Source organism: Dermacentor andersoni, chromosome 3 (assembly GCF_023375885.2).
Source record: "Dermacentor andersoni chromosome 3, qqDerAnde1_hic_scaffold, whole genome shotgun sequence".
Taxonomy (NCBI): domain Eukaryota; kingdom Metazoa; phylum Arthropoda; class Arachnida; order Ixodida; family Ixodidae; genus Dermacentor; species Dermacentor andersoni.
In genome coordinates this window covers 48,988,758-49,016,718 of record NC_092816.1, presented here as the reverse complement: position 1 = coordinate 49,016,718, position 27,961 = coordinate 48,988,758, and the positions used below count along the sequence as shown (strand labels likewise).

Here is a 27,961-nt window from a genome sequence, read left to right as displayed (position 1 = left end):
GACCTTTTGTTCCAATATCTGTTAACTTGATGGAGTAATTTCCTACTGATCTGCATGTCCCTCTTATCACAAGACCGGGATGCTTCCGGCGGGCCGGCTTCTATTCCTCCCCCTGATTTGCCGGTTGAGCTTTTCTTACGCAGTGCGACGAGCAGCGCACCTTTTGCTTTAGTACCTATAGGGATGGCGGAGTGATTCGCATGAAGAATCCCAAGGCAACTCAGACCGAACTGCGGACGGGTAATTTTCAACAAATTGCTGAGGTTCGACAGTTTGGCCTAGGGAGCATTCTTTTCTGCTCGTCAGACCAAGCTTCTGTTCAAGTTTTACTGAAGTGCGATATTTTGGCGACACGTTTGGTGCGCAGCTTCATTCCTCATCACCTTGCATGTGCCAAAGGCCTAGTCCGCTGTGTCGACATACGTCTAAGTCCCGTAGAAATTTTGTAAATGCTTTAAGCGGCATTTAGGCGTGATTTCTGTGTATCGTTGCAGCTGTGTCGTTGATAATAAGCGCATGCCCGTAGAAACAGTCATTGCTACATTTGCTGGAATGAAGCACGCCCGTCGGAAATCAAGGCATGCCCACGGAATACCGAGTTTAACTTCTATCACTCCGTGTACTTCAGTGCCTAAAATACTGGCGGTTTGGACACTTCATAAAAGGTTGCAGGCCCATCACATGCACTATGCCGGATTTGTGGAGAAAGCCACAATTCAAATAATTGTTCTTCCCCGTGATGTGTCCTGATGCGTTTGCAGTTGTACTCACCCTTCAGATGAGCCTAACTGTCCTGCAAGGCCAAAAGAAGTTCTAATCGTTGGTGCAATTTATAGACGTCGATTCTCTCGTCGCGAGGCCATTGAAAAAATTCAAAGCAGGAACGGCCCGCCAAACATTGTGTATGGAAAACTCAATCTCTCAGGCTGTAGCAGCTTCCGTTGAAAATGCGCTGGAAAAATCAAATGGGGCGCTTTGTGAAAAATCTCATCGACTACCTTGTTCAGGTGACGTCTTCACAAATAGCGGCGTGGTTACAACTTACTAATAAAGCCAACATTGAGGATCATGTAGAGTATACTGTGGAATCCACCTAGTGAAGTGTCGACAGCACAGCCATTGACTAATAACGATTTGTCGAAGCCATCAACTTCCGAGAAAGTTGACCACCTCTATCTCTCTCCGACACAGATGGGATAGAAAATCAAGATGTAAAAGTGGACCCCCGATTTCTTACACGAACAACGTCACGGATAGAGAAAAAGTATCGCCCTCCCCCCAATTACAAGGCAAAAAAGTACGTCAGAGAGATTCCTATTGAGAAGGACTTCTTGAAAGAGAGCGTTTTAGACCAAGCAGTCTCTGCTGCTCGAATTTATTCACCATAGAAAATTTAACAGCAATTTTTTTCTTATGGGGTTTTACGTGCCAAAACCACTTTCTGATTATGAGGCACGCCGTAGTGGAGGACTCCGGAAATTTCGACCACCTGGGGTTCTTTAACGTGCACCTAAATCTAAGTACATGGGAATTTAACAGCAATTCAGTGGAACTGCCATTCCATACTTTCCGCTGCAACATATTTATTATATCTTGCTTCTGAATATTTTCAGATATTTTTACTTTACAAGAAACTTGTCTTGCTGCTAGTCAGACTTTTCATCTAAAAAATGCCTATTGTTTTCGACTGGATCATCTTTCCCGAGGCGGTGGTTTAGCTTAGTTTTTTTTTTGTATCAGCAAAAATCTGCCATAAAGATACTATCGCGTACGAGATAATGTCACCAGAGTGTGAAATGTTAGCACTGGATATAACACTTTCAGGTTGCACGCCTTTTTCTATAATTAACACGTACTTCCCCGCTTGAGTGCAAGATACCCGTTATCTCGATACCTCTATTGCTTGCAATCAGAAGAACGTGGTACTAGTGGGCGATTTTAATTCTCATCATGTATCGTGGGGTTTCCGAACGCACTCTTGTGGCAAACACTTGAGGGATTGGGTTTTATCAAATCATTTCTCTTGTTTAAAATCGAGAGTACATACTTCCTTTCGGGGTCAGTCGCGATCTGCCCTTGATCTAACGTTTGGTACCTCCAGCATTTCTGTCACTTTCAGGAACAATGTTGACTCCGGTACTAACAGTGATCACCTCACTAGTTTAGATAGCTTTGTGCGCACTTTTGTTAATAGCAAAAATTTTTTTGAATGCGTTCAAATCAGCTGTAAACGCTCAGGATGGCATGGAAAGGGATACTAGAGAAATGTGCCTGTGTTAAATTCTAAAACAATAATCAAAAAAGGCTCAATTTGTTGCACCATCTACTAAGGGTGGGTCATATTGTCCCTGGTGTAATTCTGACTGCAGGCGAGATTTTAGACGCCGAGAAGCTGCATGGGAAAAGAACTTTTATATAACCAATGCCCTGTTAATTGGGCTGATTATAGATAGATAGTTGCTACATTTATGCGAACAGTCTCAAAAGCTAAGAACCATTATGATTCAAAGCACTACAGATATTCTTCGAAGTCTCACAATAAAAAGGCCGTGTTTAAATGTCTTCGATGCCGTAAAGTTATACCGGCACCCGTGAATATCAATTCTGTCGTTCTATGAATAAAAAAACAATTATCAGAGTTAATTGCGAAAATCGCTCAAGGACTGCCGTGACGTTTCACGCATACATTTCCGATAGGACTATCGCAACTTCCCTCGGGAGACGACTTTGTAGAAGAAACAGCGACATAGCTTGCGGGCATTTTAGATTACTGCCGGCGTCAGCCCCAGGTCCAGATGGCATTACAACAGGAATACTAAATGTTTTGTTTGATTATGCGCCTCTGGACCTGCTAAATATAGTAAATTTCTCTCTCAAAAATTCCTGATTTCCACTAGAGTGGAAAGTAGCTAGCACTATTCCACTGTTTAAGAAAAAAGCGGCTAGAATTGACCTAGGCAACATAAGACCAATTTATCTTACTTCCAATGTCGTCAAATTAATACAAAAGGCTGTTCACGGTGGCATAACAAATTTTATGCGGGATGGACCGCTTCTCAGTCCTTGTCAGATTGGATTGGGCAAAGTAGAGTGCGCAGCTTTGTTGATGCTAGATGTAGCAAAAGCATACGACTCTGTTAAATATCGTGTTCTACTCGATAGGCTTCAGTTTACTGCTTACTGTTTACTTCAGTTTAAGCTTACTGTCAGTTGCCTACAAACTATTTACTAAGGTAATCGCAAATGAAATCAGGAACACCTTAGACTTCGGTCAAGCAAAGGACCAGGCAGAATTCCGTAAGGGCTACTCAATAATAGACCATATTCACGCTATCAATCAGGTGATAGAGAAAAGTGCGGAATATAACCAACCCTTATATATAGCTTTAATTGATTACGAGAAAGCGTTTGATTCTGTCGAAACCTCAGCAGTCATGGAGGCATTACGGAATCAGGCTGTAGATGAGCCGTATGTAAAAAAAACTGAAATATATCTATAGCGGCTCCACAGCTACCATAGTGCTCCATAAAGAAAGCAACAAAATCTTAATCCGCGCGATCAAAAATAGATTATAGACCGATCAGCTAGCTGATCGATCTATAATTTTTCAAGTCTTTGGCGTCCCCTTTCTTATGGATTAGGATTACGTTAGCGTTCTTCCAAAATTCCTGTACGCTCGAGGTCATGAGGCATTGCATATACAGGGTGGAAGTTCAATTCTCTGCTACTTGGAGCTTGTGTGAGTTTCGCGAGCCAGCAAAACCAGCGCAGCACTACTACGCGATAGCGAAACTACTGAAACGCGAAAGCGTGGGCGGCGCAGAGTGGAGCGAAAACGAAACCTTTCCGCCACCCGCTTCGTATACAGGAGCAATTTCATTAAGTTCTTAATTCTAAAAATAATATACAACTGGACAAGCAGTATTTTATTTTATCTTATGATACAATACAGGGATGTTTTTTTTTTTCCAACGAGTAGTTGAGTACTAGTGACAAAATTTGACTGAGCAGTGCTTTCGTCATAGCGCAAGTGCTTGAAAGTCCCGGGGGAGTCTTTAATCATGTCCTGCATTCGCCTCAATTTTTCGATTGTAAAGGCTCTGTTCGCGATAATATTGACGCGTGAGAGATTCTTGGGCACTAATCTATCACTTTAGATTAACACCAAGGATGCCGCTAAAGCGGCCACCGCAACGATTCGTTAGCGCCGGAGCGACGGGTCGCTTCGCTCCCCATGGAAGGAATCCATATTTCAGAAACCCACATCAAAATACAACACGCATAAAGCGCACGCTCAAATGTTATCGCGATTTTTATTTTTTGTCGTAATACGAAACCGAAACCAGCACGTGATGGTGATCAGCTTGCTGCGTACGCTGGTGGCGCAATCTGCCGACGGTGCGAGCCCTGGCTCGATGGTGCACTGCTCGCGTTGGCGTACGAGCCGATCATTGCTGCGAATTTTCCGACACCGCAATCAGTCAATGTCGTCAGCAAGCCGGGCCGCGAAGCGCGCGAGCGCTCATTCGGTAGCTCTGTGATCAGGCCAAAATCAAGCGCACTAAGCGAAGTCACAGCGCCCGTCGTAGTAGCTTTCCCGATCGTGTGTCCAATGTGGTCGCCCCCAGCGCTATCAGCGTCCGGCGACGCTACGTAACCTCTTCTCGCTCAACGATTGTTAGTGTAGTCCTGCAATTTCGTCTCGTAGTCGCGGTAACACCTACGTATTTCAAGCTGGAACCGTCGCAAAATCCGCCGGCTTGCGTCCACGGCACTCCTCAGCCCAGCAGCGGTAGTGCTGGTCGATCTTCTCCTGACAACAGGTTGGTGGTTTCTGTTTTGCTTTTCCGCGAGTCGCCCGCACCACCAGGCGCGAGCTATTGACACGACGACGTGTGCTGTCTCATTGTTTTCATTGTTTTCGTTCCCTTTGTGCTGCCCCTTTATCGTGCCTCGGCCTAGTTGCCCTTTACATCTAACGCACATATATCGCACCAAAACAAGCGTACCGCACCGCGCCATCGCGCGTTGTTGTTGAAAACAGCACAGCTGCATTTCTCTGATGCAACCACACGGCAAGCGTATAAGCCTATGCCTGCGTTTTGAGGCGGTTTCATTGTGTGTCATACGTGCGCCCTTGTCAAAGTCGCTGTCGAGTAACGCCATCGAAACAGCCGCTGCAACGGCTGCGCTATTTGCAATCGCATGACTTCAGTCGCTCTAATGAGGTGTGTACAGTACTGCGGTACCGGGTTGTGCGCGTACGCGTCTTGTTCCGGTTCAGCACATAATTTGCCTCACCGAACGTGAGCTGTTTATAGCGCCTTAATCGACACGTGTACGAAACCCAGGAAAAGTATTTGTACTGCCTCTTTGGCAGAGTGTAAGCGATGCCACGGTCCATTGTTCGCATCTGCCTTATCGATGCGAATAGAACGCGGAATTCTTTAGTTTTTAGTTAGATTTCTAGCACTTTCTTTGGTTTATCACGTTATTACCAAACCAAAAAATAAACGTCCCAAATTCCCCCCCAGTAGGACAGAAGAATGCGCGCAGCAACTTCTTCCGGTTTCGTCCAACTTGCGGTGCAGTGTCATCTGTGTACTCTTAAGCAGAATGGGCAAGGCCACATCTCGAAAGGACGATTGACTCATTTTTGATCGCGCACCAGTGGATTACGTAGTCTGTGGCATTATTTCCACATCAGATGACTTTCGTGGTTGCAGTTGCTGTTCGTAAAATCGAGGCACTTCCTGAAGTCCTTATTCGGAGTTTACCTTCGTATTTGCTCGCCTGCTGTCTTCTCTCTTAACCTTAAAAAAAAAAAAAAGAAATATTTGCAATACTGACCAGACACTTCATCACGTCATGAATTTTGAGTAGTTGTAAATGTGAGGGCCCATCTTAGTAAGTATTGCATTAAGTTTTGTTTTGTTAGGGTGACAAAACAAAAGCTTTATATTGTACCTTTTCATGTACATTTATCGACTGCACTTCTACGGATGTGTTGAACACTGTTTACTCACACATCATAGTTTGATGCAGGTAGCAGAATTTATATCCATGTACACGAACAGAAGGGACGATCTGCTCAAATTCATTTAGGTTAAAGGCACTCATGTTTATGTATACATCAGTGTTAGCATGCTTGACAGGCCGGCAGTTATCACCTCTAGTGAATCAAAGAGGATAAAAGCCTTGTCTGAAGAGGCGAAGGTATCCTTGGCTGCTATAACTTAAAATTATTCTAATTTGATTTTACTCCAAATCTGCCATTAGCCCTCTGCGATAGGTCAGAATGGTTCGGGTCCAGCCCATATGGGCGGGCGCCACGCCCATATTGGCAGACGCCGAACCATTTTGTCTTATCAGGGAACGCTAACAGCTGATTTGGAGTAAAAACAGATTGGAATAGTTTTGCATTATACTGGCCTTTGTTTCATGGGCATCAGTAAATAAGAAACTTTTGTCACTAGTAGATTATAATTGATCAACCGTAGAGTTTCATTCACTGTTGACTGCATTACAGAGAGGCAGTCATGGCAGAAGGCGGTCCTGCTGGCGAAGGCCAGATGGGTAACAATGCCCTGCACCGCGTGCTCGGTTGGTCATCGGTGGCCCGCTCCTACAGCGCTGGACGAGGGTTGAACCTGACTGGCTCAAGGAACCTGCGGCGTGACCTTCATCAGGTAAAATGGCGTAACCACTCACAAATAAACCAAGGGAGCCAAGAATTGTAGGCTCTACGGTTCTGATGTGATTGTTGTGGCCTTTGCAAGGTGTTGTACAAGGCAGTTGAAACACCAGTCACACTTTTGTTATACCTTCCTGTTTGTGATCTTGAATCAATAGCGCTTCGTGATTGCATTAATGCTGCAAGCTTTCTCTCCTCCTAAATATTGATGTATCTCATAAATTTGTTTCCTGACCAAACATCATTCTGCTTGTGATATGCTTTGTTTCCTGCGTGATCCCCAGTACCGCAAGCAAGCTTTGATTTTTTTATGTATTCTTTTAAAAGCATGGCAGGAGGCAGTGATTGTTATAGGAAAAGCAACGCAGTAACTGTTTTCTTTTTCTTTTTTCAATGTTGAAGTTGCACTTATGAAGTTGTAAATTGGCATGCTGCAGAACACAGTATGGGAATCACTTGTAAAAAAAAATGTGCAACAATTGTTTAACCAAGGGTTAAAACAAATTTGTACATGCTCCATGGGAATATGAAAGTTGAAAAAGATGTAAGGTGTATCCTGTTCTTACTTAGTTGTAGATAAGCTTTTTTTTATGCAACAACGGTTTGGAGCTCAAAAATTTATTTGTAGTTACTGTGTATTCACCCACCTCATCCTTTAAATGGATAGCCATTGTCATCGTTATGTCATTGTAGCGGCATTTTCTCATTCTCAGCTTCGCCCTTGCTGTAGGGCAAATATAAACAAAACTTTGCATCACCGCTGGTATTTAAACTTGTGTCCCCATGGCAACGTGTAGTTTGAACCTAAACACACTAACTGCTGTACTATTGCAATGGTCCAGCATATGATAATTTTTGTGGAGCCTTGTACGCAGCACCGACTGTGGGATTGGTGGTGTTCCTGCCAGGTTGTCGGAAGTGAAAAAAACAAAAACAAAATACCACTTCCATTTGGGTTCAGCATGGTCTGATTTCGTTCTGGTTCAGAGAAACAAAAATGTACTATAATGGTGTGTGAACTGGTTTGCAACATTTAACCGGTTCAGTAACAGGCTCTATACAGTAAACTGTATGCCTGCCCTATGGCGAAATGCTGTGTATTGCTATTGACTTGTCCGCAGGGCGCATGTGCAAGCTTTGTCAGGAGGCGGAAGAAATGGGCTTTCTGGCCCATAAGAGACAAAAATTAATGTTTTTTACAGAAACATAAATGAATTTGAATCTTGTACAGCTACAGCAGCCATGCACAAAAAGACGGTCATCTTGGGCAGCGTGTTGCGCACGGTTTGGTGCCTCGAGGCATCTTCTGTCTTTCTCACATTTCTTCTTATTCTCATCTATACTGACTATGGAGAAAACAGGAGGAATTTGTGGGGGTGTTCAAATAGCAACATATTCTAATCGAATTGAATACAAGTATTTGAGGAAAAGCACCGTCCAGTGTCAAATAGAAAGTTGAATATTTCCAATTTCTAAAAAAAGTGAAATGAAAAATTACATGGAGCCTGTTCAGCAGCAGAAGGCTTGTTTCCATTATTTTATACATCGTGCACTGTGATACAGTACAATCACATATGGTGCGTGATGACACTGAAGGTAATAAAGAAAGCAAGGAGGTCCCAAATGCATGTGGTATAGTGCATAGTTCTCGTCGAAAAAACAAACTGTATCACCACATAGCCATGCATCACTTTGAGGAACCCAAAACGTGAACAGATTGGTCAAGCAATATCACATAAATTACATAAATATTCGTATTACATATATTACAACTCTAATCTTCTAGTGTGTAACAAACAAAGAAGCCGGCAAGTGACATTTTGATCAGTTTTCTGCTCGTTTTGCTTAACTGAAAGCAGGTGGGGACATTGATGCTTCTGAGTTATGAACAAGGACAGTTTGTGCTAACTACTGCAACAATAATTTTTACGCAGCTTCATGTGGTGCAGAGTCCTGCGCTGACGAAGCGTGGGTAAAGAAGTTCATATTACGCATATTGTGCTCGAGGACTCATTTGGAGAAATCGAAGGTCATCGTAGTATGCTTGGAGGTGCCAAACAGGTGTTGGTACCATGGCACGCAACAAAATCACATTTCCGCGGCCGTTTGCAGCTGTTGTTACCCCACAATGAGACGATGGCAGCATTCATTAGCGATCGCGGAGTTATTCTTACAAATAAGCTGTGCTGATGAACTTGTTGGTTTTCCCATTTTCTCTTCTTGAGGAGACAGTCATTTTCACGCTTCTTGTGTCCTGGCATGTCCGTTTTGTGGTGTATCGGGTAATAGTAGAGAGCTGACCTTACTGCCGAAGTAGGAGCTTCAACATAAACAGTGATTCTGCGGTGCCCCTGAAACAGTTAACATTTCAGCAGCGGAACACGACTGGCACGGCCGAGTTCATAAGTTCAACTGTCTCTGCCGATGTGGCTGTATAGTTATCAGCACGTACTCATTGTCTATCCCCATTCTCGCACATAATGCAACGCGTGAGTCGAAACAATCTCGTAGCGTGCGCCGACTGAAAAGTGATTATATTGAAGAATTGATTATGTATTGAGCACCCGTTTGGCACCCTATATGCTTGAACCGGTTCGTGCCGAACCGGTAACCGTTATTGTTTCAGTTTAGGTTTGGTTCGGGTTCAGGCACGTTCCAAGAATATCTGTTTGGGTTTGCATTCGGTAATAGCTAGAATTCCAGTTCAGGCACGTTTTTCGGTTCGTATTCAGTTCGATACCCTAGTTTGCTTGCTTATATTTAAGGCCGCACTGCTCATTTAATTAATTTCAATTGTTTTACCCTAACAGCCTTCAGGCATTCTATTCGAAAGGCTCTGAGTTACATTATCCACACAACACCTTTCATATACATAAAATCGTACAGAACATTATCTGGTAAAGATCATGGTGTAAGACATGGTAGAATAATACATGATATTACAAGTGTAAGGCAACAAGAAGCTCAATATGTTGCTAGGCAAAACAACAACAACAAAATACCAGATTCATTTGTGCAAAAGATTGTGTTGCTAAGTTATTCAAGTTCAATGCAATTAGTTATACTAGTGCAACATGTTTAAAATGGCACTGGTCCATGATAACCACAATAATATGTGGGAACAGCTTTCATTCATTACAGGCTTTAAGATTTAATAAGAGAAGTTGCAGTTTTGCTGTGTAGAACAAATGCCTTACGTTGCATGGTCAAGGCAATACAGTGTGAATTCACAGTTCACAGTGCAGATATGAAAAAGAGAGCAAAGATATTGGTTTTGGTATATATCTCACGGAACAGAGTAAGACATGATATCTTGGTCTGTTTCATCAGCTTATCGCACTCAACGCTTTAGGAGACGAGGACGACATTGTGTACATTGCAAAGTAGTTGTCCTTGAGCAGAAAGTGGCGTCTGCTCCGCGAGCCTTCTGGTGCTATTGCAACAAGTGAGTTCGGAGTCAAAGTAATTGCTGAAGCCTGCCAGACGTTTCCATTGCCAGTGATAGGAAATGTTTAAATATATTTTTTTCTATGCAGTTCATTGAATGGGTGCCTGCATGCACAGGTGCACGGCATGTGATTTACAATCCCATTATTCCAAGGCAAATGACCTGCAATAACTTGTACCACTGTTTGCATCAGGGTTTTTTTCTTTTACATTCTTGTGTGGTTGTTTTCTTTATTTCTTTCCTTTAAGAGGAAGCTTTAGCTGTAGCCCGCCTGGCTCAACTTCTCATTTCCGTTTGTTAAATACATCTGGAATGCAGAAATGCAATCGTTCAGCAGTTGTTGAACAGATATGAATTAAAATTGTTGTCTTTCAAAGAAAGAGTTGGTGACTGACAGCAGCAAAAGTTTGCTTTTTACCCTTAAATGCCTGCAAAAAATATTTGTTAAGATTTTAATAAATCCTACTATCAAATTCGCAACTTGGTAACCGACCGATGAAACAGATATTGTGTTATTAATGAGACCTGAGTGACTCAGTGCATTTAAAGGTACATATGTAATTTGCCGCTTTTTTTTTCCCTGCAGATGACAGAATTTAATGTCTTGTGTAATAACAAAAGGAGTTATAGATTTCTTTATTGTGTTATTACATAGCATTCTATATTGTATAGTAGACCTTATGTTCCTGTGTTCACATTGCAAACAGGTATGCTGAGGCTTAGCGTGTTTATTGTGTTCCTCTCTTCTGCCTTCAGAGTGACATACAACATACTCTTTGTGCTTGAAATATTGAAAGCCAACTGTTTCTCAAAATGACAGGCCTATGCATCCAGGCACGAAGTATCTGCGGCACAATACATAAATCCCCAAGTTCTGTCCAACTTATTGTGAAATAGTTGGCATGTGCAAATATATTCTAAACTTTAAAGTAACGAATCGAATAGTTCGTGTTCTCAAATTCAACTATTTTTCGTTTTCGAGTACTTCACATTGTCAGCTGTGCGAGAATAAACAGAACTTAACCCTTTCAGGGTCAATATTTTTTGCCATTAGCAACCACCCAGGGTCGATTTTTTTTTTATTGCAGATTCTAATTCTTCTGAGGGACCTATATCGAAAAAAATTTACCGGAATTTTTCTAGGGTGACCGTAAAGTGAGAAAAAAATATTTTGCGTTGGTATATATGTAGTCTTTATTCATGAATAACAACAATAAAAAAAGGAAATAAACTTATAAGAATTAAAAATTTGATGCATTGTTATAGTTCAAGGCTTAGGACATGCACGTGGGAGAATATTTTGCAAGTCTCAAATGTTCCTGCTCTTACACAAATATTTACATCCATAGCGTAATCGAACTGCGTAGGTGAGCGTGCTCAAGAAAACTGTGTGGTTGTGTGCCCGTCAAAAAAGCAAAACGTGTGACAAACTTACGCTAATCTTCATCTTATCACCAACTAAATGCAGTTAGATATCGCGAGTCTCCCCGCCCCCCCCCTGAAAAGAGTAAAAGGAAACGCATGCACGGCGGCATCCTTCCTATGCGCACCCCATTGAGGACTAAACGAGCGAGAAACAGGCGGTCGCCCTTTGAGCGATTAGTAACGAGATAATAGCCATCAGTTTTGTGAGCGCAAGAAGCACTTGTTCCAACCTTTGCCTACAACACCACAGGTTCTCATGGGCCTGACCCCTCTGATCGAGCAGTCGCCTCTGAACGTCCAGCCGTCACACCTCTGGCGGCAGGCACAGCAGCACTATGAGAATCCACGCCCGCCCAGCACTCCGAGCATGACTTCATCCTCTTCCTCAGGTGGGTGTAACACTGGCAGCTGTTCCATTGAGGAGATTACAGTGGCCTCTTCTTCGGGGGTGGGCTTGCGATGGAGCACTTCCGCTGTGAAGAGGTGTCTATTGCCACGCCTGTAGTCCGTTTCAAAAATAGCTGGCGATGCCATGAAGGCTAGAAAAGACTTTTGTGCTGGGGGCCTGTGTAACTAGCCTCACTAAGTAAGCCAGATTTGATTTCTTGCACTTTTTGATATAAGTGCAAAGGGGCCTTTATACTAAATTGACTTGTTTTGTGGTTCTCAATGGAGAGGTTCTGAGGCGATGTGTAGGTAACTTTCTGCTGCAGTGGTTATCTGAAAAGAAAGCAGTAATAGATTTTTTTTTTTTTTGCAGCGGTCATTCCATTCCATTCATGAACATTGTCTTTGAGTATGCATACATTGAGGGTACAGTAGTGAAAAAGTAAGATATATTTTGCATATGGGCCCTGTGAGCTAAACTACTCAGAATGTTGCTGCCGTGTTATTGCAGAACACTAGCTTAGGGTGATAGTCTCTTGAACACACACTGCCTTATGTTATTCTAAGCACATAGCCCACCCACCATGCTCACAAATTGCGTATCCCAAGAATGTATCCCGAAGAAACCGCATACATCAACCAGTATGCCAATATATGTACGTACTTAGGGTGTCTACTAACCGGGAAAACCGAGAATTCTCAGGGATTTTGGGTAGTCTGGAAAAATTCAGGTAATTTTTTCTTCTATCAGGGAAGATTGGCTGTAAATTTATTGAAAGGGAACTCAAAGTCACAGTAATGCTGGCCCGAGTAACAGAGAGGAATCGTAACGAATGGTCTCTGACGCTGCGTCAAGCCCGTGACATTCCCATAGAGCCAATGGGGCCGATTTTCGCAGGTGACGCTAGTGCCGCCTGGATTCTAATGGCAGTTGCACTGATACCAGAAAAATGTTTACTTACTAATAATAGATAATGTTTCGAATATTATTCCCTTACACTCTGAATTTAAAAATTATAGGCGATGTCTGAATAATTTCTAGTTGCTTCGGAAGTTACATGCGTATCGAAAGCGCAATGACGCTTGTGAGGAATACCGCACAGCAGACGACCGACACCGGCATCGTCTGCTTCTGCCGTTGCTTTTGCACTGCCCGCTTGCTTTGGCCAGGTATATCCTACTATATATATATTCTTATTTACTTTTGATATATATTCACTTATATATATTCTTAGTTACCTTTGAAGGTTTGCACTGCTGCATAGGCCGAGAGAAATCGCGACGCTAATCACACAAACTTGCTCCCAATAAGCAGCTTTATTATAACGCACATCATCGATGTTTACATGAAATAAAAAGCACATGAATAGCGTTTCAAAGATATACTGGCGTGTAACATGCATAGTTGTTTATATGCAACGAAAAAAGATACTACGTACAGTCTCGCCACACATTTCTGGTGAACACAGGCTGTCCGTCGTTGAATGAAGAAACACATCCGACCACATAATGCCGTCGCACGCTGGTATGTTGCTAAAGTTCCTCCACTTTTGTAGCTGAAGATGTCACGTCACTTCGTTCACAATATTCATAAACTGCAGCTTGATTTGAGCCAGTGCTTCCTGTTTGAGCGAAAACACCTAGCTTTCACAAGGGCGAATTCTGTCACGACTGTTCAACTTCTGGTCCAGAATGCCTGCTCTCTCGCAATTAACCATTTGAGAAGTCACATTATAAAAATTTTCTGCATTTAAGCTGAATTTGCTTCGAAAGATTTATAATTTCAGATAGAAATGTGTTTTTTGTTGTGCTGGTTTGATGAGTTGCAAATAATGTTTACGTAATAAAGGCTTAGCTGGCGTTTCGATTACCGCTGCCGGCGGTGCGCTGTCATCGTTTCGATAGTGGCGCTACCCCAAGGCTTGGACGCGAAACACGCCACAGGCTTGGCCGCGTTGTCTGCTCGAGGAGTTGCGAGAGTGCAGTCAACGAGCGACTTTCCGGACGGCAGATAATTCGGATGGCTTCGCGGCACCACTACGTACCCCATAGGGTCAATGTATAAAAACGCTGAAATTTCGGACGCAAGAACCCTTTTCCGTCCGATTTTCCGGACTTTTTGCCGTGACCGCAGGTCCAAAACGGCATTAATAAAAAACCGACGCCATTTTGATAACCTCGCCGCCTCGAACCGGCACACTCGCATGCAGATCCGCTGGCTGCCGTAGCCACCACCGCGGCATTGCTAGGCCTAGCTTAAGCTTCTTGCCGTTCTGTACCGTGTTTTTCATTGAAAGAATTCGCCGCTGTCAGCAATGGCACCGACACTGCCTTTGTGGTCATCGCGAATGGCTTCGAAGTTCAGAAAGCACGACGCGTTGCATAATTCCGGTTCCCGAAAGTTAGCTTCACCGCATTACAGAAATGACGCTGTGAAGCATAACAAGTGTGGGAAAGGGCAACTGTCACGGGACACAGTAGGTATTCCTTAATTATACACGCGTACACCCGCCATCTTCTGTCACAGTACCAGAACTGATATGCCTAGTAAGTGTACTGGCAGGCCTTCGGAACTTTTTCGGGTGTGCCTGTGGCGATTTGAACCCTTAAGGGCTGTAAAAGATGTGCATTAATTTTTTTGGACGTTTTGTTGACCCTTTAGGGAGTCCGAAAAATCGGAACGCTGACTGCACAATTGTCCATGAGGGTGCTTTAAATAGTCCGTGCGGCGAATGCGCCGCCTAAGGAGAACAAGAAGACAAAGGACCTACGCGTTGAGAAATGAACGGGGAAGGAAGCACACCGCCGATTTTTTTAGGGAGCTTGCACTCTAAAAGCAGTGTTGGCTGACACGGAGATGCAGGTGTCCGTCATCCAAGTAAAAAAAAAAAAAAACTAAAGCAGTGAAACGCAACACTGAGATGTTGTGCGCAGGCTGAGTATGTCAGGACAGTTGAGGTTGACTTACCAGCTGTTGCGAGAGAATCTCACTTCTGATAAAGTTCGGGCCTCATACAAGTTAGCTTGCTATTACTTGATAGAAATACCTCATGTTAGAAAATATTCTGTATGCATCTTTTTTTATTCGTAGTTCAGAATGTTCTACTAAGTTTGCAATGGGTTTTACTATTTTCTTTCGAAGATATTTTATTCGCTGTGCATTTTACTAACCCCTCCCTTCTGTTTTCTTTTTACATAAAATAAACACTACCCCTTACTATTCAAACTGGATTAAGTTATTTTTTTTTATTTTTTAACATGCTTACTAGTGAGTGACATGATTGGGCAACATGATGTAGGGAGACTGTCTTGACATAAAACAAAGTTCTGTGTCACTCAGGAAATATTGCAAAGGCACTCAGGGAAAACCTGGAAAATTCAGGGAACTTGGAAATGTCAACTGAGTAGACACCCTGGTACTGGTGAGATAAATTTTAATTATAGGTGGAGAGGTTAGCCAAGCAAAAGCCTTGGCATGGTACTTCAGGTGAAGTATATTATGGGATCAAAGGACGAAACAAAAGAAGGAAAAAATGCGCACGCATTCACTCGTGTACAATCTCTGAAGTGGGAAGCATTTTGCACCTTAGAAAGAAAAAGTGGAAAGTGAACGTTTTGGCACCATCAGTGAACAAATTAAACAAATGAACCTCAATACGATGAACGCACATATAACAAAGTAAATCTGCAATTTGGTTGGCCACACTTCAGCTTGTTGAGCATTCTCCTGTGGTTGCAGTCGAATTTCGTTTATGTATATAGAATTTCGAATTTCGAGTATACATTTATAATAAATATTCAGTATATAATGGATACACTTTTGTGATGGATGGGACTTCATTATAGTGAGGTTTATAAGATTCTAATATTTGTATGTGAATAGACATTTTTGAAGGAGTTTTTCTTGGAAAAGAATCTTTTTTTTTTTTTCTTGCCCAAGTTCAAGCAAACGCAGGTGCGGGCTCGTCATATGTGATCAACATGGAGCCAGAGGCCTCGCCAACGCCTCCGTTGCCCAACACTCGCAGCTTGTCTGATGTGGTCGGTGGGGCAGTGTCCGCAGCGCAGCAGACTGGGCCAAACAATACCGAAACGGGAACGGGCACAGATGATAACGTGACCGCCACGCCTGAAGTTCGGGCTTTTCTCATGCTGGTGGACAAGTACGTCACCTTCGTGCTGATCCTGCTCCTCAAGCTTGCGTTCGACCATCGTGTGGGTAAGTCACTTTGTCTGAGAGTTTAAAGTCACTAAAACAGAAACACCAAAAAAATTTTGACTGATGATAAATTTTTTTTCCCTAATTATATGTCTGTTAGTAATGCAGTAATTGGTTGATTATTAAAAGAAAAAATGAACGTCTAACACTGGTGCCAACATGTCAGCGTGACATCAGGGATTTCAAAGCATTTTTGCCGAAAGTATTCGTATGAAAAATCGAGCAGGATGCTGTATAGCATTTGAAGCTTCGCTCACTGCTATACATTAGTTCAGTAGTTAAGTTCATAGTGCCACAGGGTTGTTGAATAATGGGGCAGGTCTGAAAAACCACTCAGCAAGTGTAAACAAGTTCGTCTTTGGCTTCTTGTGGCTATGAGCTGTATTATGATAATGCAACTCGCTCACCATAACCAAAACAGTCATTTGTACATTTTTAAATTTATACAGTCGAACCCACTCATAACGATCCCAGATAAGACAATCTGTTGGTTATAAAGACCGCACTTCAGTGCATTTATGATTTTTTGACCTTCTTTATGGAAACTGCTTCCAGATATAACGGAAGATATTTAAGTCGCCACACTGCTGCAAAAAATGCTTCGAACCCGCTCACGGTAAAACGAGGGCACGCACGGAGTGCCAAAGCACAGTAGCACAACCAAACTGGGCGCACACTAGCGTGCGCTCAGCTCTAGTCCAACTGCGACGATGCTACGGTCTTCGAGATGAGCGAGCGAGCGACCGCCTCCCGTGGGTTTCGGAAGCCGCAAAGAAGGCAACGCGTTTTCGAGGCATGCCTTCAGAGCGAGGCGTCGCGTGCGGCATAAACAGCATGGCACGGGGCTTGCGCCAGCGTGCGCTCCGGTGCAATGTAGGATGCCACAGACACCGCTTTCATTTTTGCACAGTTGTTCATGCGGCACCAGGCGCATTACACCTGTTTCAGCTATTTGGAACGCCCGTCTGTGTCTTCCGATAATGGGAACAGCGGCTGCTCAAGCTTTCTTGTCGACGAGGCCAGAGTTGGCGACAACGCTGCACCATGCACTCCCGCCACACAAAAGTTGGAAAGGGTCGGCAGTTACTGCGCTGTTATCGGGAGATCACAATTCGGCGGTGCTTTGTTTAAGCGTTGCCGATTGCCGATAACTACTCACAGTGGCCTTTTACCTTTTGAAGATCGCTTTTTTTTTTTCGTGCGAACCGACATGGATAAAGTAATCTTACAGCTTTTGTGTGATTGATGCACGGTTGTAATGCCGTGAGCATGATGTCGGAGACCACTGCAGAGTGGTGGCGTGTCACAGTAGTCTACAAAGTTTTCTATTCCGGCCAACTAGAACACATTGCTCTCATGTGCAGAATGCAGTCATGTCCTGCTAGTAGTAAAATACATCACAAGCTCTTGAATAAAAAGATGGTGGCTGCGCTTACAGTTTCGAAGTGATAGGTGATCGAACCTGGCGCCATTTTGTAAGATCGAGCTACCCACCGCCACATTTTGTTGTTTAGATCGGTGTTCCTAATGGAAGCTTGCAGCTCGGTGCGGGAACGAACCGGGAACAAAAATCGCACTGAAAAATCTGGCTTTCAGACCAAAGTGCTGCTGTATTTTAACGGCTGATGCCAGCTTCTGTGTGGTTAATTTTTGAGCATTTTGAAGGGCAAGTCTATAATAACCAACTAATAATATAATGACCGCCTTTTGCGGAACATTTGAGTTTATTATAAACGGGTTTGACTGTATTCATTTGTTTGAGATGCATCAAAAACTCTGAATACTAAATTATAAGCTGGAATGAGGATAGAATAGCGTAATATTCCATTGAATACTTGAAGACGTCAAACATTTGTATATGCTTACTTGAAGCCCACAACATACTAGCCGGCACCAGACAACCCTAAATAATTTAATGTAATGCTCATTTTTAAACACCTAGGCAGGTTGTGGCACCTAGGGCAGGTGTATGCATCATGACATCGAGGTGCATTGGCGTGCTCCGCTCTTGCAAGCGCAGCCACGACAAATTTGCCCAGCACACTTGTTTATTTCCTAGTAAATATCATCATTGTGCATAGCCTCATTGCGATACAATGTTGGAAAATTTTACTCTTTGTCATAACGTCGCAAGAATGCCGATGACATCAGGTACGGCATCAGAAGACCGGTTTTAGTATCAAGATAAAGTACTGTACGTTTTACAACCTTCGTGCTCACTAAATGTCATTCTTTTACCTGTGAGGAAGGTGTGGTACCGATTCTGCAACTTCGACAATATGTGTCGGTACTCGTTAGCACTGCAGTAGCACCAATTCTCTTAGCATATTTGTTGGCTAATATTTTAGTTTAGGTTGTGTGGAAGTAGTGGAGCTAGGCAGATCATGTAATGAGTAGAGCTGATAACCAGCAGTTGTCAGGATCTTGACTAACTCCCATATACAATTGTTTTGGCAAGGCGCTGAGTAGTTCATGTCCTTTTGGGTTTTTCAGGCATGCTAGCAATCTTGGGACTCTTCATCACATTTTGCCATGCCAACTCTGTTATCAAGCGCGAGGTCAGCAAACAGGTGAGTGTTCGCAGCATGTGATATGCTTTTGCATGTATCATATTTCTTATGATTATTAGGTGGTCACAGTTGCAAGATGAGGGTGGCAGCTCTGCAAGTGACCAGGTCAGCCTGTATTTCACCCATTGTCATGCCATGGCCATGTGCAGGTGCATGGTTGGTGGTTACTCCAAACCTGCACGTCCCCTGTCAAGATCAGCTTAAAGGCGACCGCTCTCTGCTAAACAAATCGACCACATTTTTAAAAAAAATCATTTTCACTGGCCATTCAATTCCTTGCTTCTTAGCAGCACTCATTGACACTGACATTAGAGTGGAGCTGGCACCATTTGAAGCCACCTGATGGTTGAGTGACAAAAAATTCGTAATGAAAAACAACAAAATCTGAGAAAATGTCGCTGTTTATCTTTTTAATGGGGTACCGATGTGATATTCTTGACTATTAATTTCTTGCATTAAATGAAGGTTCTAGACATCTAAACCCTAGAAATAAAACAGTGAAAAATCTCACAACGCCATTAATAATTCAATACAATAGCTTTTCTACAGCCAGTTTCAGTTTCGATCCCAGGAGGACATTGTTTCATGACACAGTATGTGGGAGCAGGACACTGCAAGGTTTTGACACTCGCTCCAACTCACTCGGTCATCAGCCATGCTGCTGCATCGGCCCTCGTAACAAGTAGCAGCATAACAGACAACCGAGCTAGTTGGAGTAAGTGTCAAAGCGTTTCAATGTCTTGCTCCTGCTTGACCACATACTGTGTCGTGACGTTGCGACGCTGTATCAATCTGGGAAATGAAACCGAGAGTGGCTGTTTAAAAGCTAATATATTCAATTACAGGGCTCTGAGGTTCATCACTATTTTTTTTAGTGTTTCCAAGTCTAGGACCATCACTTCAAGTAAAGAGATTATGAGTAGTCCAGATTGTCATGTCAGTACCCCTCTAACCCTTTGAAGGTAAATTTTTGTCACCAAATGTGACCCCCCAGGGTCGAATTTATTTTAGAGTGACCATAAGGACACAAAAAAAAATTTCCCGTAGGTAGACATGTATTGTTCGTTCATGAATGCAGATGGGCTTCCATAAATACTTACAATAAAAATAAGAAGTAGGTACATTGAAGTAGATAGAGTGCTGATTCAGTAATTGGGTAGTAGTCTGCATCGAAGGAATTGCTGCTCGACTCTCTTCCAGTAGAGCCTTCTGCGAGATGGCGATCAGGGGTGGTGATCAGTTTCAAGAATAAACGGCCGACCGTAGACAAAATGGTTAAACTTCTCGTAGCCATATGCGACCGCCATCGCCTCCTTTTCAATTTGCGAGCAACGCTGTTCGCACTCTGTAAGTGCCTGCGAGGCATACGCGACTGGCTTTTATGTGTCCTGGTGGCACTGCAATAGCGCTGTGCTGATTCCGTTTTTCAATGCATCACATGACACCTTTGTTGCTTTTGTTCGATCGAACACAGCTAGTAAAGGCTCTCTACTTAAACTTTTGCAGAGCTGCCTCCACTCTTCAGCGTGATTAGGCGTCCAATCAAACGCAGTATTCTGCTTTATAATATTTCTGATGAGCGTCGTCCTTTGTGCCAGTGATGGCATAAACTTGCTGAAATAATTCACGGTTCCTAGCATCCTCTGTACAGTGAGCTTGTCGGTCGGCGGTGGAATTTGTACCATTGATCTTGTCAGTGACGGGCTTGGTTTGATGCCTTCCTGGTCAATGACGTCACCAAGAAACTCGATTTTGCTGACACCGTCGTCACTTAGAAATTCGATAGACCCTTTCCACGCACCCAGTTCCTGTGAACAAGTGGCGAAAGTTCATTGCAACTTCCTCAGAACTGTTTTGAGATACTGCCTGTGTGCGTGACACAAGTCCAAAATTTTCGCTAGCCTGTAAGCCCAGGATGGCCTGATGCCCCTTGGACACCACGAGGAAGTCGAGGACAGCGCAACAGTCACCTAGAGCTAATTCTGTACGAATGACACCATCATGCTTGATAACCCCTCCACCATAGGAACGTAACAACGTGCTGGTTGGTTTCAGGGGCGGCTTGGCGCGAATTTTACAGTAGCATCCGAAAGGTAGTAGTTTTGCTTGCGCTCCTGTATCGACCTTGAATTCAAGTGGTACGTTCTTGATTTGGGCGACAACTGTCCAGTTGTGTTGGCTTGCTGCGCAGCTTGGCACGTCCAGAATGTGAAAGTTATCTTCACCGCCCTGAAGTTCGCCTATATCAGCAAATCATCTGCAGCAGATAGCAAAATGGTTAGGGCGTTGACATTAGCGACATGTTTTCCCGAATGCAGGACACCTTCATGGTGGGTGCATGCATGTGCACTTTGGACACTTCTAATGTCTGGGCAACTCACTTTGTTTACTTGGGTGTTCCTTACGCATCGTGTCAATGTGGCTTTCCTCCCGCGCCCAAACTTTTTGTTGCACTGCTGCCGCTTCAGCTGCTTTAGCAATCTGCTCAGCCTTCAGTAAATTCAGCGTAGTTTCCCGCAGCTACCTTTCCCGAAGTTTCTCATCGGTAGTTCCATAAACAATTTGGTCTCTTATCATTGCATCCATTTGGGAGCCAAAGTTGCATGCTCGTGCCTGGTTCTTTGTCTCGCAAAAAAGGTTCGTAAAGCTCACCAGGGGCCTGGACTTGCATGCGGAAAACGTAGCGCTCATGGACTTTGTTCTGCTGCGCCGCACAATATGCATCGAACTTCGCAACGTAGTCATTCCTGCTCTCGTCTTTGCCAAAGCTGAATGTGTTTCGATGGCTTCCTCGCCTGCAACGCTCAGCAGAAGTGCTGTCTTACATGATTCCGTTCGAGACTTGTCGGTTGGCTGTTCTGATGCGGCGAGAAAAAAATTCGAACCTTTGCTTGAATGCCTGCCAGTTCTTGGCAATTTCACCAGCCGAGCTCAGCAGGCCTGGTGGCTTCAGGAAGTCCATGGGGCTGGTCTTGTAGTATAATGTTCGGTTCACCAAGACTGGACGTCGGCATTAATCCCACCTTTGACACCATGTATTGTGTGGTGCCGCAGGCGAGACATGACCAGAGGCTCCAAACAAGGGGAGCAGAAAGTGTCCCCGTTTATTCGACAGCCGTGTGTATATACTAAGTGGGAGAGGGTGTGTTTCCTCACCACCATGTGTCATGTGCGATACAGATATCGGTCACGTCGCACGTGCCGTAGATGCAAAGCCAGCCCTGCGCCAGATACGATGCATAGATACGATACAACATACGGTAATGGGTATTACATAGGATACATAGGGTAATGATGTTCCTTCGTTATAAAGGGGAAAATAAACTATGTGCATTATTCTGAAATATGCACTGTATTGTAATTCTTAGTTATTAAATATTTTTACATTGAAAATATAGGCAATCTGGCGGGGATACTTAAGATATTCATAAGTTTGAGAAATTCATTAATGTGGGACTCGTAGTAATGGGATTTGACTGTCGGCAGTGTCAACTTCTGTATGTGTTCTAAGGTAAAATACCTTGCTTAATATGATGTTCCCATGCTGCTTTATAGGCTATAACAATAACATCTAGTAACTAGGTGTGTGTGCCGAAAGGAGGAAGAACACAATATCCTTGGGCAAAAAAAAAAATGCAAGCTACATTGTCACACCTGCCTCTGTGCCGTGCACCACGCACGCCTTTACAGCTATTACACAATTTGTGCAACGCTGTGCATTACTTAGATCTCGACTACGGTTAAGTCTGCCAGATCTTTTAGTGACTTCGGATCGTATGTTTTCCTGCTTAGAATGTTTCTTCTTGCATTTTCTCTAAAACATATAAATGAGGTTCTACTGTATAAGTATTACTAAAGGAAGTTTGATTGAAAGTGTTAATCTGTGTCAATAGCTTATATTTGTAGGTATGTAAACATTGCAGAGAACTTGAGAAAAAGTATTGATTGCTTTTGAAAAGCATTTGTAACCTTTAATTTTGTACTATCAAGAGAACTAACATAGTAACCCATAATTAAGCCCTCATTTTTCTCCAAATTTCAGACGCTTGCAATATGGGCAGTGTGCTTAAACAGTGGCTGCATGCAAGCTAGTTAGAACATACATACCGCATTTACTCGAATCTAGGCCGGCCCCGATTCTAAGCCGACCCCCAAATGTTCGAACCTAGAAAAAAATTTAAAAACCTACCTCGAGTGTAGGCCGAACAATAAGAGTGAGGACAGCGTTCACAGAAGGATAACAGCATTTATTTAATATGAACCTGCCGAGCTCACTCTACGTTGTCACCATCGTTAGCCTTACTCTTGTGGGCGCGCGCAAGCTCGCATCCGCGTGCTCATGCATGCGCAGACAATGCAGACATCGCACGTGTCGAAACGCAGCACGATCTCAGTGAACAGCTCCTCTCCGTTATTGCGCACTTATCTTCCTTATCGCTGTCATCTCCTTGTTGCAGTACATGCAAAAGCGTGACTCGTTGCCGCTTCCAACAACGGACGTTTTTCTCATCGATGCTGAAATCGTGCCTGGCTTACTATGCCTCTGTGGCTAGCACAACCTTTCGTTTGAAAACGGCACTGTAGTGTGCAATTATGATAATGCCATGCCGCACGCCGATACCATAGAACCAGCTACGATACGACAGAGGTCAGAGCGACAACGTTGCTCATGTACTTCAGTTGGCTACTGGCCCGGCTAGTAGCGGCTGCGATACTGATTTTTCTTGATGGCGCCAGCTATGGACCATATTTATCACTTTCAGTTACAAACAGGCGCATTTTTAAAAAAAATCTCCTAAAATCTAAGCCGACTATAGAGTTTTCTACATGATTATTTGGAAAAAACTATTGGCCTAGATTCAAAGAAATACGGTAGTTACAAGCACTATTCATCCCTTCGTGCATAGAGTTTCATACAATAATTACTAGAGGGAACTCTGGCGCTAGTGTCTATGGGAGCTGCAATAAGAAGGGTTGTACCAGCATGGGAATTATGGGAAGTACATGGATTTGCCTAAACTTCGTCCTTTCGGCTTCAAACAGCTTTGTGACTTTGTAAACGATCATTTTCAACAATGTACTGCGTAATAAATAATTAAATAAGCATCATTAAAATTGTCCAACAGCAGGATTCAAACACAGGAACTCTAGAACAGAAGCCTGATATTGAAACCATTAAGCTATGGACGCATGTATCGACAAGCGAATGCAACGCCCTTATGAATTTATCGCGGTCATGCCAGTGCCTTGAGATGCTTGGCGCGATTCGATTTTGCCACCTGGACGAGCTCAGTCATTGCAATTGTGCGTGTTCATGGCATCTTCTGCACTTTGAAGAGTATAGATTGCGCCAAAATTTATGACGATACGATTTATATAGAGTAATATACAAAGCCTCAAGAACGACTGAATCCACAAGCATGAAGCTCAGACAAATCCATGTGCGTCCCATCATTCCCATGGCGGTACAATGACTCAGACAAATCCATGTGCGTCCCATCATTCCCATGGCGGTACAATGACTGCAGTGCCAGAGTTCCCTCTAGTAATTATTTTATGAAACTCTATGCCTTTGTGTACCTTATTTTGTCTCCAAGTCAAGTAGCATCTTTGCAATGCTATAAAATTCTTCAATATGTACTTAGAAAGAAATATTGTTGGCAACTAGTAGTTCACTATTTCTTATTTCTGAAATTATGGTAAAAAAGAAACACAAGGGTATGTAAAATTGGTAGATGGTAAACAAAAAATATGGGGTTTTATATGCCAAAACTACGGTCTGATTATGAGGCACGCTGTAGTAGGGGACACCGGAAATTTGTCTCACCTAGGCTTCTTTAACGTGCACCTACATCTAAGTACCAGTGGTGTTTTCGCATTTCACCTCCATTAGATGCGGCCACCGTGGCCAGGATCCGATCTCACGACCTCATGCTTAGCAGCCCAACACTATAGCTATCAATCAACCATGGCGGTTTGCTGGATGGTGAATACCATGCTTTGTGGCACGTGTTTGTTTTGTTTGTTTTTGTAGAAGCTGCAGTTATTGAAGATGTAGGGAACTATATTTATATCAGTAGGTAACCATCTTATCATAGCATATGTAAGCATATGTATGTATCAGTGGAGGTGAAAAAAATTCCCAGAACAGTGCATTAAAAATGAAGAAGAGATTATTTTTTCAGCAGTGTAATTAATATCCATGGCTACAGTCATCACAATTTGACTGATATATGTGCTAATATTTACCTGACTAATCAAAGCTTGCTTATTAATGTCTTAGTCACTTGAATGGATTTTTTGCGGTCATGGAATTACCCAAAACCTTGTCGGTTGTGAATCCTCGCCTGGCTACCTGTACAGATATTGGGACATCAATGCAAATTTTGAGATTTCAGTCACCAAAATGCATGTGGCAAAATATACATTAACATTACATGTAACGTCTTGAAAAGCTTTATGAATGCACTTCGTGATGGAACTACCGGGAGTGTTCAATGTGCTTGTGGTTTATTTTGGAGATAAATGTCTTGAATTCATTAATAAAGTATGTTGTGTGGTCTTCTTGTATGTTACTGAAAAAAATGTATATATGTGTGGTGTGAGCAAGATAGATGATGTCGAGGAAGTGGTGAAATAACATACTCCGCAGGTAGCATACACTGCTGTGAACATCTCGGCTAAGTTTTGCTGACATATGCACTGCATGGAGCTTGCAAGCGGATTGCAAAGTCACTTTTCTCTCAAACACTCTCTCTTCAACAGAAGGCCCTGTCCTCACTCTCTTCTGGACGCTTTATTTTCTCACCAGACACTTTATTTCGTAATTGCTGTAGACAGCTGCTATTGACCAATAGTTGACATCAAGCTGCGGCCGACTACATGCCGTAGATAGTGCGGCCGCGGCGGGGTGCCACCACGAGTCCACTGGCTAAGTGCACTGCTGTTGGCTGAGAAAAACTGCGTTTTGCTTATTTTTGGCTCGTTGTAGGCACGAAAGGTGCAAGTCATGGCATCTACGTTAACATCCAGAATGAAATTAGCACTGCGCGGCACAGTGGCATTTAGAAGGTGGAGCCGTGTGGGCATGCCCCACTGCACTGTAGCCTTCGCAGAGCAAGGCATTAAGGAAGGAACGAGAGCACAGCGGAGGCTGTGTTTGATTGCCAATAACTCCACTTCTGCTGAATGCACAGGAGTACTTCTTGCGGCAAAGTATTTCTGAAACGGCCTTTTTTCACTTCAAATGCCTTTCTCCACTTCGATAAAAAGTGGCTCACGGCCCCTTTAACTTCACTGTGATAGGTTGATTGTTAGAAGAACAGACGAAAGTCATTGTTCCATTTTTTTTTTTTCTCACTGAAACTTCATTGCTGGTACATCAGTGTGACATCACAGATTTCAAAGTATTTTCTTCTTTTTTGGTCTTTTGCGGTACAGTAAGAGTTGTCTAACCCAGGGGTTCTCAAGCATGTTGGTCTCAAGGAACCCTGCTAAGCTCCATGAAGTGCCAAGAAACCCACCCTCCCCCACACCCCTAATAGAGAAGTTAGGCATAGCAGACAACAAGTTTGGGACCAGTTGTGGTGTTGGGCAGGCTACTTTGATGGCTAAGTGCAACCCATGTGGTCCAAAGTGGGTGCAGTTGTTACGAGCCAACAGCAGACAGCATCGTAACCAAGGCATGCTGAGAGAGAATGACAATTCTCAGTGGTTATCACACAGGGTCACCTATAATATTTCATCACAAGAGGTCTTAGAATTAGTGCGGACTTCACTTCGAGTATAGTAAAACATCGTTAATTTGAATTTTATGGGACCAAGAAAAATGACTCAATTAACTGAATGTCGAATTATTGAGGGTATCAAGAAAACAATAAGCAATGTTTACATCAACGTGTCTTTATTTACTGCATGAATAAGCAAATCCTGTTTCAGTTTTGCACAGGAGCAGAGCAGAAGCTGCAATTCTCATCATCTCGTGACTGACTAATGCTCGCAGCGGCGGAGGCCTCGTGACTTCCTTCGCTGCGCGGCCACAGCGCGCGTCTACATCTGAGACATGCTTTTGAATACCGCGTGCATGTTTCGATTGTTTCACCATTGGGCTAGTCGCCAAGAAATCGTTCGTCCATCGTGATGTAGCCAGTGCTCATCATCATTGACAGCTTTGCACCGAGTCAAAGCGAAACTTTGTTGCAACCGCTGCGGACGAAACCACGGCCGCTATCAACGCGATCATGGATGGCGATCTTGCAGTTCTGAAGGCAGGCGGCCGACGCACGCACCAAGTCAAAATGAAACTACCGTTTCTCGCATTAACTGCAGACGAAGCTGCGGTCGCTGTCGACGCAATCGCAGATGGTGACTGTGTGGTTTCGAAGGCACGCGGCTGACGTGCACACGGAGCCAAAACAAAACTACTGTTTGTTGCAACCGCAGTGGTTATCGACGCGATCATGGATGGCGACTACACAGTTGTGAAGGCATGCAACCAGCCGCCAGTTCGGTTTTGTGCGTGGTGATAAACGCAAGAATAAAGGCTCAAGGATGCAATTAGGCACGAAGCGTTCCAGCGGTGCTGTCAGTCACGTACCGCGTACGATTTTCGCTGATGACTATGGCAGTGCAGATTTCGCAGCTTCATTTCGGTTGGATGCTAGCGCCGTTTTAATGCGCTAGCATTAAGGAGCCCGTGTTGCAGAAAATACAGCATCTGCAAAACGATTTTCGAACCACACATAGCCAGGCCATTCACGTTAAGCAAGGAATTCACTGAAACAGTTGAATTTCTTATGCTAAAATAGGTGCAACAATCATAAACTACGACTTACACACAACCTAGACATGATAGCTCTCAGACTGTAATTTGAATGTACGAGAAAACGTAAATCTGTTACACGAAAACTCGAACAAACCCCTTTGCCACCGTTTCTACAAAGCACAGACTGGAGACGGCATCCGTCATTTGCACATGCTGGCACATAAATATCTCAGAATCCACGGAGGAGCATGCCCACTTCCTTGAAAGACTTCGAGATGACGCTCGCCTCCACCACATCGCGGCCCCTGCAAGAGGCCCGCGTTTCGACCACAAAGCCCGCCTTCATCATGCATAGCGTTTGCCGCAAGTGTTTCCCGGGAAACATTATGGTTACACACGCCGCAGTTGCCGGGAGGTGCGAGAAGCAGTCGGGGATTTTTGATTGCTATCACA

The 27,961-nt window shown here is 43.5% G+C and overlaps 1 protein-coding gene across 2 annotated transcripts in view; it reads left to right on the top strand.

The window, feature by feature from the left end:
* Positions 1–4,386: 4,386 nt before the first annotated feature.
* LOC126548532 (E3 ubiquitin-protein ligase RNFT2-like) overlaps positions 4,387–27,961 on the top strand; it is a 42,721-nt gene continuing 19,146 nt past the window's right edge. The window contains exons 1-5 of one of the 2 annotated variants that reach the window (XM_050196756.2): positions 4,387–4,824; positions 6,531–6,690; positions 11,819–11,957; positions 15,896–16,174; positions 18,668–18,744. In XM_050196756.2, the coding sequence (XP_050052713.1) occupies positions 6,541–6,690; positions 11,819–11,957; positions 15,896–16,174; positions 18,668–18,744 (645 nt within the window). In that variant the 5' untranslated portion in view covers positions 4,387–4,824; positions 6,531–6,540. Of the gene's footprint in view, positions 4,825–5,209; positions 5,230–6,530; positions 6,691–11,818; positions 11,958–15,895; positions 16,175–18,667; positions 18,745–27,961 lie in introns of those variants that run through there. The other variant, XM_055063872.1, reaches the window with a different exon arrangement.